This window comes from Theobroma cacao, chromosome 5, assembly GCF_053813885.1.
Source record: "Theobroma cacao isolate CCN51 chromosome 5, ASM5381388v1, whole genome shotgun sequence".
Classification (NCBI taxonomy): Eukaryota; Viridiplantae; Streptophyta; class Magnoliopsida; order Malvales; family Malvaceae; genus Theobroma; species Theobroma cacao.
In genome coordinates this window covers 34,507,852-34,526,627 of record NC_142643.1, presented here as the reverse complement: position 1 = coordinate 34,526,627, position 18,776 = coordinate 34,507,852, and the positions used below count along the sequence as shown (strand labels likewise).

Genomic DNA, 18,776 nt, shown 5'->3' with positions numbered 1-18,776 from the left:
GAAAAGGAACTCACATTCTTTACACACTGACTCAACTCATCTGGATGGAGTACTTATGCCTTATGATTGAACAAGTATTCTTACCAAATGAAATCTATTGAAATTTTAGTAGATAGTCAACTATCCTTATAATTATTCTTGTGATTTTTTCCTATTCTAGAGGTAACTTAGATGTATATTAGGTGTAGACAAACTCGTTATGAGAAAAGCTTGATTATAGGAACAAAGAAAAACTCGATAGTAGGAACAATAGCTTGATTATAGGATCTATACCTTTGACCCATGTCTATTTATGGACTGTACACATTCATTGAGTAAAAACACCAAAAAAATATTCTTCTCATACTCTGATTCTTCAACTTGGTATTAGAGCCTACTCACACCACCATGAGCAAATCTGCTATTATTATTGTTCAATTCGAAAGTTCATCTCTCAACACAGGAATTGTACTTAATGAGACAAATTATGATGTGTGGTCTCAAATCATGGAAATGCATATTGCTGAGAAGGAGAAACTCTCCTTTATTCGTGAAGACTCGAAACTACGTGTCGAAAAGAATAATGGATATGAAAAGTGATGTGTAGACAATCAAAAGGTCAAGAGATGGCTATTGATGTCTAGGTCTCCAAAAATTATGAAGTGATATATTTGCTTACCCACTACTTGTGATATTTGGAAAGCCCTTTCTAAAGCTTTTTATGATGGAGTAGATGAGTTACAAGTTTTCGCTTTAAATCAGAAAGCTTTCTCTGCTAAACAAAATGGCAGAGCACTCTCTGTGTATTATGGAGAAGTAACCGAAATTTTTAGTGAGTTGGATCATCGTGATAAGGTGATTATGAAGATTGAGAAAGATGTTGAATCTTACTGAAAATCAATTCAACGGAAAAGAGTGCAAATTTTTCTTGCAGGATTAAATGGTGAATTTGAACAAATCCGAGTGAAATTTTGAGAAAGCAACCTATTTTTAAATTGGAAGAATGTTATGCACTGGTCCACCGTGAATCTGTTTGATGCATAACGATGAATGGAGACTTTGAAAAATATGAAACTTCAACCATGGTAGCTCAAAACCAACCTCCTTAAAACCAGCAGAATCAATCAAAGTCCAACTATCATAAGACCATAAATGATGCCAACAAATCCACCTACAAATGCATTCATTGTGATCAATCTGGTCATACTAAAAGTAGATGCTTTGAAATCATGAGGTATCCTGAATGGTGGGATCATAGCCGTAATTTACGAAACAGAAATTCCAAGAAGATCTCCACTGCTGCAATGGTTGAAACAAAGGAAAAGGATGAGGTTGCTGAAAAGGCCTCGACATTGGCAGCACTTACAAGTAATGGTGGTAAAGTCTTAAATACGTCTACACCTGTTTCTAATAGTACATGGATAATTGATTCGGTGCTATAGATCATATGACATTTGATTCAAGACAAGTCTTAACTCTTAAAGCATCCTCACAAATATATGTGTCTATAGCCAATGGTGCTTCGACCTCGGTTATTGGGGAAAGATCCTTGTCCCTCACTGATACTTTGAATTTAGATTCTGTTTTAGTTGTTCCATCCGTGAACTATAATCTTTTGTCAGTTTCCCAACTAACTACCGCCTTATATTTTGTTGTAATTTTTTGGCTTGATTTTTATGTGTTTAAGGACATCCAAATGAGGTAGACGATTGGTTGTGGTATTAGGCGAGATAAGTTGTATTACCTAGACTTGGTGTCAAAGAGGTTGGACATATCACGACCCGGAACTCCCATCGAGCCCGTAACAACTGTCGCGACGTCCAGATAGGCACTCATTACCCCGAATGCCGATCGAAATCCAGCAAGGCTTAACATCAACTTCTGCATCTCCCTAGTGAGCGACAGTTATTAAATCTCACATTTGAAAAAAAAATCATAAGTCATTTTCAAATCAAAATAATAAAATATTACTTTCTGGCTCACAAAAGCATTTTCGTCATTTTTCTTCAAAAATACCAAAACTTGCCAAAAACATGGTGTAAAAGCTAAATATATTCATACATATTTTAAATTAAATAACTGAAGAATAAAATTACTTTTACAGTGACACGTGAGCCCCCAACCGACTAAGAAGATGTAGGGCTACGAACCCTTACTTTCTAAGATGCAACTCCGAGATTAATTTTCGTCTTAATCAACTATCAACAAATTGTCCTGAGCATGAAAAATGTATAGGAAGAAGGGGTGAGATTATAAAATCCTAGTTAGTAGACAGACATCATCAAAATAATCTAAAGCCGAATAATAGGAGACAATTAAAATAATTCATCCCAACCCATATAAATAATTGGATTTCATCCAATTACTCAACATGGCTTATGCACTTTTCAAAAACTTGGCCCTTGCCAAAAATTCATTCTCGGGGATACCCCGCGGAGGCATCTTACCGAGACCGCCAAGGTTGTTTATTGTCACACACACACAAACACATTTCACCTCTGACAACACAGCCGTTCCTTAGAGTTGGCTGAGTCCCAATTTCACGTGGTGGCCAGCGTGAAGTGTACTCAAATCCTACATCGGGAGTTATTCTACGCGCCTCTCCAATCGAGGTAAGCTCAATAATTGGGAACCGTGCCCCTCTAATTAGGCTGGCCCACAGAACCCCCGTCACTACAGTACCCACTTTATAATCCACCAACCAATAAACTCACAATAGTATGACATGACTCACTTAACACATTCATGGCAAATCAAAGCAGTTCACATATTCTTTAAATCATAAAAATAACTAGTCATACCCACATTTATCATAAGTCATTTAATGTAAAACCATGGATAAACAACACAATCATAGTATAGGTCTCCAATTACTCTATTTTTGAAATCATTATTAAATTTTCAAAATTTTTATAAAATTATTTTATAAAATCTCATTTTCCCATAAAACACAATAATTTTCCAATTAAACCATTTTTCCATAAAATCACACAATTAAATAAATCTACTCTAGATAATTAAGACGATAGTAAGTTTACTCACTGTTCTAGAAGTCGATATACTCCTATTTTCAATCCTCGGGTACAGTCCTTTACCCGTATCTAATGGCTCACCACCTAGCCATAATCCATGGCACATATTTCAATTAAATTGTGTCTAACAGTCATAAGCTATTTCAGGTTCGATATATATGCATGATATGAAATGAAAAATGCACAGGTAGCCATCTAGACCCGGTATTGACCTAAGTCGATTTTTCATCCAATAAATTGGCCAATGCATCCAATTTCACTCCAACTTTCTCCATTTCTTTTCCAATCCCTCAATTCACCAAGCACAACTAATTAACACACAATTAGGCAAATTTATCTTCACTTTTCTTCTTGGAACTTTCGGCCATTGAAGGTTCATGGGGAAAATGGATTCTTTTCTTGTTGTTTTGTTTCTAAACATGTTTAACTAACTCTAAACACCAACATAACTAAAAATCAAACAATTCCAACATCTTTCTCTCTCCATACCCATTTTGACGAGTCATAATTTCATCATAAAAACATGTAATTTAACCATGGAAATTAAGGAAAAATGCATGGGTAAGATAAATCACTAGCAAAATCAAAGAAATTTTACATTTGCTTGATCAAATCCTTGAATTCCAACACTTTCTCTTTGATTTTTCCCACCTAGGGTTTGTTCTTCCTTGGTTTCTCTTCTCTTCTGGTTTGGCTGATCACTATGGGAGAAATGGGCTGATTTTTTGCCTTTTTATAAAGAAATAATAAAATAATAAAAACATGACACATGGCATTTCCTTATTGGCTCAAATTTTAAATATTTGACTTTTAATTCTTTAATTCTCCACCACACATTTCTCATGTTTATCTATTTCCATGATGAATAAAATCCCTTGGTCTTGACAAGTGTCGGGGGTGAAAATTTACCGATTTGCCCCCGGAGTGGCAAAATTACCATTTCACCCTTATACTTCAAATTATACCGAAATTAAAATTTTTCACTTCTAAACTTCAAATCATACTCCAATACTTAAATCATACTCCAATAAGTCAAATTGACCAAAAAAATCTTTTCTAAAACTTCCCATTTTGTCCCCAAGTGGCAAATGATCATTTTGCCCTTAGATAGTGAAAATTTCGGTTTGACTCCAAATTGATCCTCGAACTCCGCATTACCATTTTGAGTCATCCCTGAACTGTGAAACTCTTAATTTCACCTTAAAATTCCTATTTGAACTAGTTTAAGGCTTAATCGACTTAATGATACCATTAGGGGCAATATCGTCTTTTAACGATTTCTCAAACTTCCTAAATATGTAACCATTCTATTGAGCATGTAAATGACGTCGTAATTATTTTATAGAATAGGGTTTGACAGGACAAGTTGGGTCAAGCTTTGAAGGTGGATGGCCACGAAGGAGAGAAGAAAAGATATGACATTTGGTTATGGCATCGACGTTTGGGGCATACTTCTTTTGGTTATCTCAAGAAGTTATTTCCTAGTTTATTTGCAAAATTTGATGTTGCTAGTTTCAAGTGTGATGTTTGTGAACTTGTAAAGCCATCGTGCTTCATTTCCATTAACTTTGAATAAAAGTCCAATTCTTTTTATAGTCATATATTCTGATGTTTGAGGCCCATCCAAAATCACCACCTTGGGTGGATCACATTGGTTTGTTACTTTTATTGATGATTGCACCATAATGACTTGGGTGTGGTTGATGAAGTCTAAAGGCAAAGTGAATTTGTTATTTTAAAAATTTCATAAAATGGCTCGTACTCAGTACAATGCACATGTTCAGGTTCTCCGTAGTGACAATAGGGGAGAATATCAAAGTACTAAATTAGGATAATATTTAGAAGCACATGGAATTATTCATCAAACTACTTGTACTGATTCACCACCACAAAACAGGGTAGCTGAGTGAAAAAATCTTCACTTATTGGAGGTTGTTCGTGCTTTATTGATAGAAGCTCATATGTCATTATTTTATTGGGGCGAATCATTAATTTTTGTAAAATATTTGATCAATCAAGTACCCTCAAGTACTATTGATTTCCAAACACCATCGCAAGCTTTTGATAAAGCAGTAGTTGCCCCAACTATCCCATACTTGACTCCGTATGTATTTGGTTGTGTAGCATTTGTACACCTTCATAAGCATCGACGCAACAAGTTGGCACCTCGAGCATTGCGATGAGTTTTTCTAGGGTACGTTACTCATCAAAAGGGGTACCGATGCTATCATCCTCCCACACAACGAATGTTTATTACTTTGGATGTAGTTTTTCATGAAAACTCATGTTTTTTCATCTGAGTCTAAACTTCAGGAGGAGTACTAGGAGGAAGTTCTAACTCTAGACTATGATGTTCACTTTCTAAAGAAGGGGAACTCCTTGAACATGGTAACCAGAATGTAGGTAACTTGGACTTAAGTGGTATGAATTTGGACCAAAGTGGCGACACACACTTAGAAACTGAAGTTGTGGTTTTATTGCCATCCGAGTTTCTTGCACCACAAGAAGTTGATACACCAAACCAATTGCCTACTAAAGATGTCCCTGATTTAGTGTCTGAATCATTTAAGAAACATTTACCACAGCGTCACACCAAAGGTATTCCTAAACCCATATATGAACTTAATATTTTTAGTAAAATTAAATATCCTATGAGTTATTATGTGTCTAACCACCGTTTGTCAGAATCCAATCAATCATTTGTGAATCAATTATCTACTATATTTATTTCTAACAATGTGTAGGAAGCCTTAATTGACCCAAGATGGAGAGCTGCGATGAATGAGGAAATGAAATCCTTACAAAAAAAATAAAACTTAGGAACTTGTTAATTGTCCACTAGGAAAGAAAACAGTTGGATGTCATTGGGTTTTTACTGTGAAGTACAAAGCAGATGGTACAATTGAATGCTTTAAAGTGACATCGGTTACAAAAGGGTACACTAAAACCTATGGAATCGATTATATAGATACTTTTGCACCTGTAGCTAAACTCAACATAATTCGAGTCTTGTTGTCTCTAGTTGTAAACTTGGATTGGCCATTACAACAGTTTGATGTGAAGAATGCCTTTTTAGGCGGCGAGTTGCCCGAATAAGTTTACATGGATCTCCCATCAGGATGCATGATACCAGAAAAACATAGCCAGAAGGTTTGTAGATTAAAGAAATCACTGTATGGGTTGAAACAATCTCCAAGAGCATGGTTTGGGAGGTTCACAAAGTCTATGATAACCTCTGGCTACCATCAGAGCAATTCAAATCACACTTTATTCTTAAAGAAACAACAAGATAAAATCATTGCAGTTATTGTGTATGTAGATGACATGGTGATCACAAGAAATGATCTTGAGGAAAGGAAGAAAGTACAGAGTTACTTGTCTAGAGAATTCAAAACGAAAGATCTTGCTCCCTTGAAATTTTTTCTGGGAATCGAAGTGTCCCGATCTAATAAAGGGATCTTCCTTTCTCAAAGAAAATATGCCTTAGACTTGTTACAAGAAATTGGTATGTCAGCATGTCAACCAGTTGATACACCAATAGAAAAAGGGTTGAAATTATGTGTTAAGTCTAATCAAGTACTAATTGATAAACAGAAATACCAAAGGCTTGTAAGAAGATTGATGTACTTAGCACATATAAGACCAGACCTTGCCTATGCTTTGAGTATTGTCAACCAATTTATGCATAATCTAGGAGAACAACATATGAATGTTGTTATGTGCATTTTAGGTGTTTAGAGTCTACTCCTGGAAAGGGAATTTTGTTTACTAAAAACATAGATTATCAAAGCGTGGAAGCATATACTGATGCTGACTGAGGTGAAGTAGTAGATGATAGGCGATCCACTTTTGGATATTTCACCTTTGTAGATGGTAATCTAGTAACATGGAGAAGTAAAAAATAGAATGTTGTTGCGCACTCTAGTGCAGAGGTTGAATTTAGAGGTATGGCACTTGGAGTTTATGAAGTGTTATGGATAAGGCTTTTCTTGAAAGATTTGGGCTATCCACTTAGGCAACTAATCAAACTATATTGTGACAATAAAGCAGCTTGTGATATTTCCCACAATCCGTTTCAACATGATCGTACAAAACATATGAAAGTTGACAAATTATTCATTAAGGAGAAGTTGGATGAGTGAATTATGGAATTGATTAAAATTCGATCAGAGGACCAGTTGGCCGATATCCTTACCAAAGCAGTTTCAAGTTAAGCGTTCTCAAAGTTTTTGGGTAGGTTGGGCATGTGTGACATCTTTGCACCAACTTGAGGGGGAGTGTTGAAATATTGGTAGATAGTCGACTATCCTTGTAATTGTTCTTGTGATTCTTTCCTATTCTAGAGATAACTTAGCTGTACATTAAGTGTTGATAGACTCATTGTGAGAAAAGCTTGATTATAGGAACAGAGAATAACTTGATTGTAGGCACAATAGCTTGATTATAGGATTTGTACCTTTGACCTATGTTTATATATGGAATGTACAGATTCATTGAGTAAAAACACCAAAAAAATATTCTTCTCATACTCTAATTTTTCAACTAAATCAACTTTTTATTTCTAATTTTTTAAAAATGTTTTTAAAGAAATATAAATTGGAAATATTTATGGACTAATCTTATTGATATCTCAAATTGTTCATTTAAACTAGTTTAAATTAAATTTATTATTATTTATGATAATGTTTCAAGTCATGCTAAGGTTTAAAATATCATGTTTAGCACTTGAATATTTGACTCATTAATTGGTACATAATCTCCCTATTTAAAGAATAAAATTCAAATCTCTTTCTTTCAATTTTTTTTTTTAAAATCATGTCCAAATCTATCAAACCAACGAGCTCGACAAGCTGCTCGATCTATGGACAAGTCTAGTATTCACAAAAGAATATCATTATTTTATTTTTCAGTTTCGACTTCATCAAAGTATCAAAATGAAAGTTGAAAACAAAGTTGAAGTTTGAATTCCATTTCTTTACTATTTTAATTCAGCGGTTTTAGTCTATCTATCACAATTTTAACAAATTTAACACTTACACTTTCACTAAAAGTTAATTTAAGAAGAATCGATAATAAATGTTAAAATTTTATTTTTAATTTTGATCACGTGACTTTTTTTGTTGATTGTCGCAAGATCTCAACTGAATCTTTTTGGTCACTTGACATACATTAACAAAAAAAAGGTGTAATATGCCAAAAAAAAAACTCTTAAACTATTCAGAAAAAATTAAATAAGTCCTTATACGTTTATCACATTCAATCAAGCCTTTATATAAAAAAAAATCAAGCCTTTATATTTTTATTTTGAGTCAAATAAGTCTTTTTATTTTTATTTTGAGTCAAATAAATTCTTATAATTAATGATTGACTTAGTCAAAATATCATTTGTTATTCTATATCGTATGACGCTGACGTGATATGTTAAAATATCATAATTAATTATAATATGACATACTAATATATCATAATTGATAACAATATGACATGTTAATTTGATATATAATATAATCATGTGACATTTTTTACCCCTTACATCAGTGTCATATTAATACCACGTAGATATAAAATGACAAATCATAATTTTTTTTAATAACAATTAATCAATCATTAGTAATAAGGGTTTATTTGATCTAAAATAAAAATATAAAAACTTAATTAAACGTAATAAAAAATAAAAATTTATTTAAATATTTTTAAATAGTTTAAAAACTTATTTAAGCATTATATCTAAAAAATCTATATTTTTTAATAAAAAATATTTGAGTTGGCACCGTTGCACTTGCACGTACGGCGCTTTATCTATATATTTAATTGTAGTGTTAAATATTTGAGAATAGGGGCGCCTAATCCTAAACCTTTGGGTGTCTACTTTCTTGCCCAACTCCTTACTTTGTGCTCAAGTTAAAGCAGCTAGAAGAGACGGTGCCCAATTTTTTCTCTCTCTCGTGCCCACCACTCACTTATTCATGCCTATTTTCTTTTCCTTTTTTTCCTCGTATTGTTGATTTTTTTTTTTTAGGTTCTTTGCATGTCAAGATTTTGAAAACAATGAGATGCGAAAGGTAATTGTTTTCCATCTTATAATTTGCATTTCGTTATTTTCATAATTTACATTCCATTTATGATTTTAAATTTTAATCACTTTCGTGTTCTCTTATTAACGTATTTCAACATTTTACTTTTCTTTAAATTATCTTAATTTTTCAAATGTCTAATTTAAATATTTGATACTCATAATTTCAAAACAGAATAAAGGGATTTTGTGCGTTTATGAGAAAAATATGTTTTGTTCTAATAAGATATGATACATTAATGCTGGTATAATCGCACTGATAAAAGTTTTTGATCCATCAAAGGTATGCAAGAGAGGTTAGGCACAGGCAAACTAAAAGACGGAAAGGGTGACATTATCTAGAGTGAATATTGGGAATATTTAAGAGAGGTGAGGAATAGTTTGTCTTGAATTAGGAAAACTCTCGTCTATAAGGGGACCAATATATCGAAGGAATTTATCCAGCTAGCATTTGTACATCCAATCTTCTAAAGTCTTTATCAACTAACAAGGTGGGAACCTATGCTAAAGTCCATTAGATAATGCATACATACATACGATACAATACAACCCCTTTGGAATTTTCTTCATTTGGCTTCCCCTTATTTCACCCCCTTTTAAAAAATGTGGGCCTTTCCACTCAAAATTTACGCCTTTAGTATCCTATCTTTTCTGGAAATTTTTATTTTTTGCCTTGTAGGGGCCCACAAGCATCTTACCCTTCAAAATCCAATCAAACTTGGGCTGTAATTTTCATGTATGAATCATGTGGTGACACGTGGCACGTTATTGGGTTGTCGGTGGAGGGATTGCCTTTTGTAGTGGAGGGTGAAAATGATGGACTTTTGGGGTGAGAGAGATATGGGCATCCGAGGCCATAATTTGCGTAAAAAAACACCCTTGTTCTAAGCTCTCGAGTCTTATATACGTATGGATGAATTATTCTACTTTCTTTATCTCTACCTTTTCAAATATTAACATTTTTAGCTTAATAAATATAAATAAAAAGGGCATAGTAACATCAACCCATAACCACTAAATTTATTTCGTCATCATGTTTATACATATCAAATTTGACAGTCATCACTTTTTAATTTTTAATATTTTTTATTTTTTTTTTATAAAATTTGAGATATATAATTTATAAACATGTAATAAATCTTACACATAACTTGGTCAGCATTACATGTTTTAAGTTTATCTAGTTAATTTATGTGCAGAAGAAAAGGAAAGGATATAGACATTTACTTAATGATATATTTTTTGGCGTTTTTCAATTATTTAGGAGAGAGAGAGTTGGAATTAAGACCTGGATTTGAAGAAGGAATTATGAGAAGCGACAATTATGAATAGATTGCGTTGCTCTTGAATAATTGGAGCTTTCATTTTAGCTAAATAGCGAATGAAAGCAGGGCCATTAAATGCATGAGCTAAGTAGAGGTTTATAGACACCACGTCCACATACGCTATCGGTTAGGATAAAGTATGTGAATATGCCTCCTCCCATTTATCATGCTCACAACTTGGACAGTACAAAACAACACACACTTGTTCCCCTTCTCTCCCTTGTGCTGTGCAAAAAGAAATTTGAGTTATACCTATTGTTTTTTATTCCAAAATTTCAACCCCAAATGTTCCCAATGGGATTCCAAATTTTAACTATGTATTAAGCTAATTGGATCTTGGAGTAATGTCTATGGTGTGTCTTGTGATTTACACTGGGAAAGCTGTTGCTAGGAGAGATATGAATCATATGTAACTCATAAGAGAAAACCTTACTATATGTTATGTTAATTAAAAATCAAAATCACCATGAATTATGTCACCAATTTATTAAATGAAATCGAATTTATCTTAGACCATAAAATATTTTAATCTTATCTAAAGCGACAAATTACTAACATAAACTAATCTAAATTAATTAGTGGTCGTGGTGCTAAGGAGATCATCGCAACATATTTGATAGGAGTGAAAGAAGAAGGAAACGAAGAGAGTGAAAGAAAAAAAAAATATTTTTTCCTTTTTTTCCTTTGTTGATTTGATAGAAGGGAAATAAGAAATAGAAATGAAATAGAGATGATTTGCATATTTCTCTTTTCTTTCAAATATAATATTCTATATTAATAAGAAAATATATATTTTTTACAATTCTACTCTTAATTATTTTTATTTTTTTATATAAAACATAAAGAAACAAACAAACAAACAATTTTCCTTCCTCTCTATCATTTTTACCTTTCCTGACCTTCTGTTTTTTTTTTTTTTCCTTTCTTTTAATTTTCTTTCTTCTTATCAAATACACTATTCACGTTTTTCTTTAATATATTATTCATTTTTTTAAATGGAAACTTGGGTAATCATATTGGGCAAATCTTTTTGACAAACTTGTCTTCTTAAAAGCAGAAAAATGATCAGCCAGTAGCCACACATGCAAAGATAAGTGAGACAAACTCCATCTCTGACCGATATGTATGTGATGACCGCTGAGCACCCTTCACAAGTCGGAGACCACTTCTTTTTAAATTAATTAAGAAATACATCTTAATTTCCAAAATACAGTAGAAAGTCCACATTTCAATTCATATATATGTATATATGATCTTAAATTATGTAAGAGATGGTTTATTCCTATTTTAAAATTTTCATTTTACTCATTTCAAAAATCAAATTCAAGATTTTTAAATTAAATTAAAATGCACCCAACATTCCGCTAAATGTTTAGTTTAAAAGAAATTAGAATGCAATTTTAACTTGTTAGTTCTAATTAACTAGTTTTCTTATTATTCCCTCTGAGAAAGCTTTACCTCTTGATAGTTTGTCTCAATGATGTTGAAGTGATAATTAGTGTTAACATTCATGCCTTTATGAAGCAATTCCATGTTAGCTCCCGAATCAAAGAAAATTGTTTTTTTTTTTTGGAAATATGAAACCAAACCTATAAGCTATAACATCAAAACCTTGATTTCCTTGCTCCAATTTGGGAAATAGATAACCAGTATGCAAGTGCAACCACACCATACAATGACTACCAAAAGACCAAAACCCCCCTAGACAAATATTTTTTTATCTGAGACGTGTCTCTTTTTAAGCAATCTGCAGCTTCTCCTACCAAATAAATTCTTCTCAGCAAAACTGGTAAAGGAAAATTTAATATGTCAGCAAATTTTTTTTTAAAAAAAATCAGTATTGGGAGTACCAAACCCAGATTTTCCTGCTTAGGAAAAAAAAAAAAAACTCGTTCATTTCTCATATTCTTACTGTAAATATTTAATGTTCATTTGCATATTCTAATGCCATGTGAATTATTACTGAGGGTTCTTTTATATATATAAAGGTATTTTGCATTTGGTTGGTTGGAAGAGAGGTGGCAAAAGTGAAAGCAAAGGCGCTTGAGCAGCACGTTTAAATGCTTTGTTGCTATAAAAAGGGGAAAAGAACAGTGTAACGCGGAGGGGAAGATCACATGCACATGGGTTTAATCAATGTGTTCACAACTCCCTACGAGTGTGCAGTTGCCTCACATTCTCTCCATGACTCTCCTTTTCTCACTCAACCATTTATCATCTCCCTATTATCTCTGACTGATCTCATTATGGAACAAAATTAATAATAGGGATTTTCTTTATTGCTTTCCATGTCTGGAAAGGTGAGCCAAATCAAGGAGGCTCTCGGCCTCTTGTGTCATGCTCCCAACCTTACATGTTACATGTCCTTTGTAAGTAACATAATATGGGTGATTTGGCTTGGGACATGAAACTGCAAAGATAAAGATTCATTTAAGCGCGATTGGCTATAAAGGGTCACGAAGGTAAAGTGCATGATAAAGTTGTTCTCTTCTTTATTTCTTTTTCTTTTAGCAAAAAAAAGAAGAAGAAAGGTAGCTTAATTAGTAGTCTCAGCAGAAGAATTCCACAACAAAACAATTTTCATTATTGGATCAAACCAAGAAAGTAGAAGAGAAGACTATGAGGTTCTTTTGGGATGAAGAACTTATGATATGTTAGACAAATAAATGAAAACAACATGCTAACTCGTAGTTCAATTGTTTTGGAGTCAAGCACGTGAAATTTTGCAAATACAAATACGTGCCAAAATCCGTTTTTTCTCCCCTCTGGCTCTTTCTTGTCAGGTACCCACCAGACATTTTTGTTCAACATCGTTTCTTCACTGTAAATATAATTCTATATATTTAAAAATATATAAAAAAAATCAACATATCTTGTTCTATATTCTGAAAATTCTAGTTCTTCTTTATTTCTTCTTTTGCAAATAAACACAAGAATGAAGAATCTACTTCACATGAACTTTCCTTTATAATCAAAAAATATTGTAAACATCTTGTGGAAAAAAAAAATAAAAACAAAAATATACAGAAGAAAAAAGAACAAAACTTATACATTTCTTTTTATTTTCTAGAAAGACTAATTAATTTTTTTTTTCTTTGTTCTGCTAACAATCCCTATAAACAGAAGATTCTACTTCACTTAAACATATTAGCTTCATCATTATGGAATTAAGATCACGATTACTATTACCACGTTGGATTACAGAATAATCCGCGGCCGAGTTGGAGCTCAAACCCATGAGTGAACTTGCTTCCTGAATTGACTCGGTTGACGTGATCAAGTGAACATTCTTCAGTATGTACCCATTGCCCACGAGTTGACTCAATATTCCCGGCTCGGAGATTGGATTCTTCTTCTTATGCTGCATGGTAGCTCTAACTATTTCGGTCAACATTGCGTTCGCTAATCTACGAATTCCCCTAGCTCCACCCATCAAAATCGCTGAGTTGACCTGACAGTGGGTTTTCTCCGAGTTCCTCTTGTTATGCTTGCTGGAGCTGTTTTCCTTGGTCAATAGATAAACCGACTCGGGACTCCGATTCCTGACACGGCCGAGTGGGTCACTCAGTAACATCAAATTTTTAACATCCAATAACATCATATGCTTAAAATTTCGCCTGACCCTCCCTAATAACATTGGGTAACAAGCCCATCTTCTCAAACTCATTGGAACGTGATCTAGAAATCCAGCCAGCGAGTTCTCCGGATCCAACTCACTCACATCAAACCCCACAACCGAGCCATAAGTCAACCGAGTCGGCTCACCTTCAGCTTCAGTTGAATTACTATAATTCCCTCGGCTCTTCTTTCCCCAAATAGGCTCCCCTACACCTTTCTTCCCAGATTTCCAAAACTGGGTCGGGTCAAAACTAAAGACTGAGCCACGGGAACCCTTACTATCTATCTCTTTGTAGTGTTGAATAAGTTTCAAGAACGACTCGTTCTCTTCCTGAATAACAAAGCTAAATCTTGAGGATAACAAAGACGACCCAAAAATGAAAACAATGTCAGCTTTTGAAGTGACGCCTGACCTATGCAAGACTCGTAAGAACAGCCTGAGCTCCTCTTCACTTACATCTTCAACAACATGGCTAACTACAAGATCGTTCATGGCTTTTGTGCCGCGCCTATACAACATTCCCATCCCTTGTAAAGCAAATGAAGAGGAAGAAACATTAGACTTTTTCTTGACATGTGGGGGTTGATAATCCCACATTGGAAAGAACCGATAGGAAGAAGAGGAAGAAGAAAGTTGGGTTTTTTGGGATAAGAATCGACGAGAGTTTTTGATTGTGGAGGTGGTGGTAGTTGGGGTTGGGATGGTGGGTTCAAAAGTTGAGAGAGTGAAGAGGAGAAGAGTAAAGAAAACTAAAAGAGCACAGATTGAAATGGTAGATTGAGCCTTGGTGAAAAGGAGGCTGGAACTTGTTCTTCGAATGAATCTCGATGTGGTGTTATCAATGGAATTGCTGATTTTGTTTTGGTCCTCAGGGAAGAACACGAGGAGTAAACCCATCCCCCTGTTTTCTTTGTTGCCGTTGCTGCTGATGGTGTGGGTGTTGGGCTTAGCTGCTGCGAAACCCATGTCTCTCTCTTTCCTTTTTCACACACTCCGCTTTTTTGGCTTGAAGTGGGCGATTGTGCCTTTCACAAGGACGAGGGTAGGCACCAGCGTGAGGCTAAAACTGCTAAGCACGTTTGTTCAATTCTGTGCTTCTTTTCTTTACTGTTAGAAAATTTATTTGTTTTTTTTAATGGACTTGTATTCTAATTTGTACATTTATTGTTTAACTGTCCTCGTCTTTTTCTGTATTCGATTTATTATTTTGTCCTCTCTTTTTTTGGTGAACAATATTTATTTATTTTTCCTCACTGCTGCTCCAGTTTATTTGCCTGAGTCCTCTCATTAAGAATCTTTTATCTTTTCTTGGATTTTCTCTTGCGATTGTAAAAATTTATTTTGATTAATTTGTGTTGGTTGCCCTCAATCGATTCCTGTATGTGGTAAAAGCAATTTCTTTAGACACTGAAATAGTGAAATGTGGCCAGTTGTTCTCAAAGTCCACTTTGTTGTCTGCCAGAAAAAAAAAAAAACAAAGAGAAAAGCCCACTTTTTCTAAGGTTTGCTAGATGGATTGGCATCAAAAAGAAAATGCAAAATTTTTTAATAATTCACAAAACTTTTGCCAATAATTTATGGAAATTAATTTAATCTCATGCACTAAAGATGTAACTTTGAAACTCTAACAACGCTACATTATAATTAAAAATAAATAAATGATTTTACCTCTCATTTTTATGTAGTTGCATTGACGAAGAAAAATGAGTAAATTGAAAATAATATTTGGTTTGCCAGAAATTAATTATGATTTTAATTTGAAAATGTAGATTGTAACATGGCGCTCCCACCTCAATCGGTGGTTGACCATTGCGTCACTTGTAACGGCGAGAATGAATGAGGAAGGAGCACCACGTAGCTTGCCAATTCATGTCCATCGTGCGGTGATACAAATGTATCACCGACACCCGTCTCCTCTCACCACTAATTCATATTCAATCTACAAATAATGCTTTACTACTATTTAGTCTTCCATTTTCATTATATAATAGTTGTGACAATGTTTCTTACTTCCGTCCATGAGAAACTTAAAGGTGTACTTAGAGATAAGTGTTACGAGATTATTATTTTTTTCAAAGGTTAATTTGAGATATGCAGAATTCATTATTATAATTTTTTAAAGATATTTTTATTTGCTTAATATGAAATTAAAATATCTTATTTATTTTTTTTGAAATGTTTAATGTACTACAAACCGGATGTTATGGAGATGACTTTTTTAAAATTCAATTCTTGGCTTAAACTAGGGTTTTTCATTATATATCATTTTATTATTTGAAACACTAAAAATATTTTTATGTTAATATTTAAAAATTAAAATTAAGTTTAAATCTATTATTAATTGATATAATAATACTCTTAATCCAGATTCAAGCTTCCAAAACTTTGCGCTGGACCCAATTATGAATTTGTATGACCGATCCAATCAAATATTATTTTCTTTATCATATTAATTTATTAATTTTTTAAAAATATATTTTTATAAAATATGTGATAATCTCTGGTCCGCTACAATTGTAAGAGATAATTTTTCTTAGATTTTTTTGTTCTCGGTACAATGTTTATACGAAAAATGACCATAAGCAAGTGAAAATGTCGTATAAATAAATTACTTTGAAAAGAGAAAAGAAGAACTCATGCCGACAATTTCCGATATGCAGATATGAATTGGGAGGAGGAGTCCCTTTGGAAGGAATGGGGTAACTCGTCCAATTAATTGGTAAGCGTACAAGTGACAGCGGGTAGGGTCTGAATCGACATTGTACTAAACTGCTTCGACGGACAAAGCTAGATTCTTAACCCATTCAATTCTACACCATAGATTCTTCGAAGCTCAATAGAAGCAAGGCGCGTGGGCCACAATCTCTCTCTGTTATTTTATTTAGTGAGCATTGACGCCTCATGTCGGTTGCTTCCTTGGGTTTGGCTTTGATTATTTCCCATTTTTGCTGTTAATTGGAATGTCAAAGCACGCGTCTGAAATTGAAAGTGAAGCAGCCTGACAGGAGCCGGCGCCCGGATTGTCCGAGAGACGACAAAGACGAAGTGAAGGAGGATGGGTCCCACCCCTCCCCTTTGCCCGTCCCGGTGCGTTTCTGTTTCGACGGTCGATCTTTTTCTGATTCTGAATGGAAGTTTCCATGAAAGCAAAAGACACGTGTCGCGTATGTTTTGCTACTTGGAATCCTCTGCCTCTGCTCTTACGTTGGAAAATGAAACTCCAACACTCTTCGCCCTGGACTCATCTGCTTATATTATTATATTAAAAAATAAATAAATTGATAATTAATTTGATTCATTTTAATGTATTAAAAAAATAGTATCCAATATAAAAATTTTAAAGAGTCCCTAAAAAACACTTATTAACAAGTCCCATAATCTAAAGGTTGAAACGGTTACATAAACCTGCACTTTGCATTGTGATTGGTAATTATAAAATTTAATAACAAATGTAATATCAAATAATGTAAAATTTGCAATACAATATTTTGATTAAAAAGAATGTCTTTTCAATTTCAAAATCAAATTGACCTTGTTTACTTGTTTTTACACATGATTTTAGATTTACCCTAAAGGAAGATGGTTAATCACAACTGCAACACTAGACAAAACTAAGTAAGTAATATTGTAAGTTATATATTACTAGACAAAACTAAGTTATATGGTTAATCAGTTCATCTTAAATTTCATTCATTTAAATACAATTCAAACTCCTAAATTGATAAATAAGTTTTTGGATTCCGATTAATAGATGCTTAGAGACACTATCTAAAGATAATTTTTGAATACTCGTTAATAAAATTTTTAATTATTTTTATTTAATACATTATTCTCATTAAATTCAACAAGATATAATACATCCGTTACATTTTTTATTTTATAAATATATCCTTCACTAGTACCATTAGACACAGTTAATCTTTTCTTAAGTTTTATATTGAACTCCAAATGGATCTAACATGTAAGCTAAATCCTAAAATAAAAGTTTTCCTTTTAGCTAGCGTGGAACAATCAATGCTATTGCTACTGACAAAAGGAAATGTCGCTATATATGTAGAGGTGTCCATCAGTCAAGCTCCTTAACTGAGCCCGCAGGCTTTGACCCACTATTAGTTGGACTTGGTTAGTTTTTTAAGCTTGTGTTACGGGACATTATCCTTTCCCTAAAAGGTTAAGGGTTAATCTGATGGGATATATAGTGCCTACATTCATAAATTCTGATATTTTTCTTATTTATTCGATGTAAGATTTTGTAATATTTTCACCCATCTGAATTCACGATGATTTCATCATGGTAAGGTCATTTTGCCTTCTCCATCCATTAGAGAGTTTAGGGTGATATCAGAGTCGAGTTTAGTTGGTTTTGATACTATTTTATCATGGGATCATTATCTTCTTTTTACAAAGTTTAACTTGATGAGATATGTAATGTGTATGCTTATAAGTTCATGATCCCTCCCTTACCCATTTGATGTGAGATTTTGTAACACCTACATCAAGTATTCCACCATGTCAATCTATCACATTGTCTATTAATTAGTGGCGTCTTATACTAAATCATTTCACCACGTCATTGTTTACAATAGTTTTGACCTTTTGATTTTGATTTTAGCTTTGTTTTTGCTAATTTTGACTTTAAGATGAAGAAATTTAAAGTTTTTAAGTCAATTGCAATAATTTGACGAGAGATTTCTCAACATTTGAATTTTTATCCCTTGCCACTCTTTGCATTTAAAGACACTAATACT

The 18,776-nt window shown here is 33.4% G+C and overlaps 1 protein-coding gene and 1 pseudogene across 1 annotated transcript; one reads left to right on the top strand and one right to left on the bottom strand.

Annotated features, from left to right (window-relative positions):
* The first annotated feature begins 387 nt into the window (after nucleotides 1-387).
* On the top strand, nucleotides 388-1,421 carry LOC148762808 (uncharacterized; annotated as a pseudogene).
* Nucleotides 1,422-13,354: 11,933 nt separating this feature from the next.
* Nucleotides 13,355-15,127, bottom strand: LOC18598920 (uncharacterized). Its single transcript, XM_007028658.3, has one exon. It carries the CDS (start codon nucleotides 14,992-14,994, stop codon nucleotides 13,513-13,515), a length of 1,482 nt encoding a protein of 493 aa, XP_007028720.1. The 5' UTR covers nucleotides 14,995-15,127; the 3' UTR covers nucleotides 13,355-13,512.
* Between the last annotated feature and the right edge of the window lie 3,649 nt (nucleotides 15,128-18,776).

Excerpts from the sequence above, each read along its gene's own strand:
- LOC18598920 (XM_007028658.3), bottom strand. The coding sequence starts at position 14,994 with ATGGGTTTCGCAGCAGCTAAGCCCAACACCCACACCATCAGCAGCAAC.